The 3,257-nt window shown below is 38.0% G+C and overlaps 1 protein-coding gene across 1 annotated transcript in view; it reads left to right on the forward strand.

Annotated features, from left to right (window-relative positions):
* Window positions 1-2,202, forward strand: part of FUT9 (fucosyltransferase 9) — a 200,679-nt gene extending 198,477 nt beyond the window's left edge. Inside the window, exon 4 of the mRNA XM_004710912.2 lies at window positions 840-2,202. Coding sequence (XP_004710969.2) covers window positions 840-1,931 — 1,092 coding nt within the window. The 3' untranslated portion in view covers window positions 1,932-2,202. The remainder of the gene's footprint in view (window positions 1-839) is intronic.
* Window positions 2,203-3,257: the final 1,055 nt, after the last annotated feature.

A 3,257-nucleotide genomic window follows, 5' to 3' on the forward strand; every position in this document is an offset into this window, starting at 1 on the left:
TGATAGTTTATAAATGGGTATTTTGTCACATCTTGCCCTGTCCGACATCTCCCTTCATCATCTCAGCCACAAACAGCAAAAGTTCACAAGGTCAATTGTGCTCTCTAGGGATTATAACTATTCTTTTGAGCATCCTTTTGTTTAGATTTTTATAGTACTAATGTTATTTTGATGCCAAAAAATATGCCCCATTTAATGCCCCAATACTGTAACATAAGTTACAGTATTCTTCCAGTACCAGAAGAGCTGCTGATCATCAAACGCTAGTAGATATTGGGCTTATGAAGATTACTAAGCAGGACTGTTAAGAAAAAAAAATAGTAAATGATTGAGGGGTCAAAATTTATCAACTATTTCCCGTCATGTATTTAGTTTTTATAGAAGAAGAGAAGATAACCAGAGTTGCCATTGTTATAGATGACTCCTTTGATGACAGTAGGGAACAAGGGAGCTTTCCTCATACCAAGAAACAAAGCACACTTTTCTTTAGGAGACTTGATGTCATGTTGAATTTCATTTGAAAGCAAAGTAACAATGCAATCTCAACAAACTAATAGATAACCTAATAGAGCAACCAGGAAATGCGCATGGCCCTGTAGGGTTTGCAGGTACTAATAATCTTCATCCTGACTTTGGTGACCTGTCACTTTCTGCAGCAGGTAAAGATGACACCCGCACACAGTAACTGCTCTGCCCATAGGTGTGGAGCTTGGAATGCCTCTGGTCGAGTCTGTTTCAGGATGCACCACTGGTTTACATGGAATTGTGCTCATGATCTTCTCACCATTCCTACTTACCAGGTATCCCGATCCCTGTAACTCTGTCTTTCTGTTCCACAGAAAACAAAAATTATGACCTCAGCATCTAAAGGGATTCTCCGCCCATTTGTGCTCATCTGCATTATCCTGGGCTGTTTCATGGCGTGTCTGCTCATTTACATCAAGCCCACCAGCAGCTGGATCTTCAGCCCAATGGAGTCCGCCAGCTCAGTCCTAAAAATGAAGAATTTCTTCTCCCCCAAAACGGATGCTTTGAATGAAACTATCATTCTGATCTGGTTATGGCCCTTTGGGCAGACCTTTGACCTCACGTCCTGCCAGGCGATGTTCAACATCCATGGATGCCGTCTCACAACGGACCGTGCTCTGTACAACAAGTCCCATGCCGTCCTGATCCACCATCGAGATATCAGTTGGGATTTGACCAATTTACCTCAGCAGGCTAGACCTCCCTTCCAAAAGTGGATTTGGATGAATTTGGAGTCACCAACTCACACTCCCCAGAAAAGTGGGATTGAACATCTCTTTAACCTGACTCTGACCTACCGCCGGGACTCGGATATCCAAGTGCCTTACGGCTTGCTGACGGTGAGCACCAGCCCCTTGGTGTTGGAAGTGCCAAGCAAGGAGAGGCTGGTGTGCTGGGTCGTCAGTAACTGGAACCCGGAGCATGCCAGAGTCAAGTATTACAATGAGCTAAGCAAAAGCATTGAGATCCATACCTATGGGCAAGCGTTTGGAGAGTATGTGACCGACAAAAATTTGATTCCTACCATATCTACCTGCAAATTTTATCTTTCCTTTGAAAACTCAATCCACAAAGATTACATCACCGAAAAGCTATACAATGCTTTACTGGCTGGCTCTGTACCTGTTGTGCTGGGGCCGTCTAGGGAAAACTATGAGAATTATATTCCAGCAGATTCGTTCATTCATGTGGAAGATTATAACTCTCCCAGTGAGCTAGCAAGGTATCTGAAGGAAGTTGACAGAAACAATAAGTTATATCTTAGTTATTTTAACTGGAGGAAGGACTTCACCGTAAATCTTCCACGATTTTGGGAATCCCATGCATGCTTGGCTTGTGATCATGTGAAAAGGCATCAAGAATATAAGTCTGTTGGTAACTTGGAAAAATGGTTTTGGAATTAATCTTTCCCATGATTTTTCACACTTGCTGGAATATTTTGCTGAGATATGATGCAAATTTTTAAGATAAGAAGAGAGACAGCAATCTGAATTTTAGTCACAATTTATTTTTATCACGCTGTTGGATAACATGTATATTTTGATGGAAGTTTTTAAGAGTTCAGCATTAGCAATCATTCCATTTGATTCTAAATTATCCTGTATATACCTAATTATGTGTGTTGAAAATAATTTATTCTTCGCTATCATTTTCAAACAATTGCTTTTCTCCACATTTGTGTAGTTGTCTGTACATTTGTGGTTTGATTCTTGTGTTTCTACGTTGATCAGCTCTATTTGGGAAATGAAGATACACATTTTAAAATACCATGAAGGTTTTCACTAACTACTATAATCTCTAGTTTCAATTTTGCATAATGTAACAAAGGAAGGGTGTATTGTAATTTATTTCTAACCTCTTTGACTTCAAAGTTGAACAGTCTGTAACTCTCTCTTTTTTGTTCTAGTTTTCACCTGGTTGCCACATCTGTGAAGCAGAATTGTTCATGTAGTGAGTAAGAAAGGCAGTGGAGCACAACTGTTCTCTCCAGGAAGCTATTAGACGTCTCATTTTTTTTTCTTTAAGGTGACTTGCAGATACAGCCATTTGATCTTGTGATCTTAAGATAAAATAGTTGAGCGTTTTTAAATATGCAATATGTTGTGAATTTCAAAACCTGAGAAATAATTCTAAAGTAAGTTATCTTCCTCATTCTGATAGAGTTCATTTTAACAATAAAATAAACAATTTTATCAAAGTAATATCTATAGATAAAAATCATATTAATGAATGCTTCCACCTATTTTCATTTTTTAAATAACACCAATTTAAAATATATTTTTGAAGCCCCAATGGTTCAAGCAGTTTCATTTTACTGTATCGAGAAGCAAACTAATACATTTGAGAGGTTTATCTTATCTAAGAGAACCTAAAGAAAATATCATCAAGGTGTTAAAGTATAAGATATTAAACACAATAAAGTGGAGCTATATAGGGAACACAATGTCTAACACAAGATAAGATCTCAATGCTTATTTGTTGAATGAATTAATGAATGATGTTGCAGGTCATAGAAATTTTTATTGTTTTATTTGCATGATAAATCTAGCCTACAGGTAATTGGAGATGGTGTTTCATGGTCCACTTTAGCAATTATTTACGCATAGCTCACATGACCATGGATGTCATGGGCTTTTCAACCCAAATAAACCCATGATTACACTAATATTTAGAGAGTTCATTCCTGAATGTACAGTTACCACACAGCATTTCACTTCTGTATGGTCAGA

This window comes from Echinops telfairi, unplaced genomic scaffold (assembly GCF_000313985.2).
Source record: "Echinops telfairi isolate 266 unplaced genomic scaffold, ASM31398v2 ScPeMD7_3533;HRSCAF=4204_0, whole genome shotgun sequence".
In the NCBI taxonomy this organism is placed as follows: domain Eukaryota; kingdom Metazoa; phylum Chordata; class Mammalia; order Afrosoricida; family Tenrecidae; genus Echinops; species Echinops telfairi.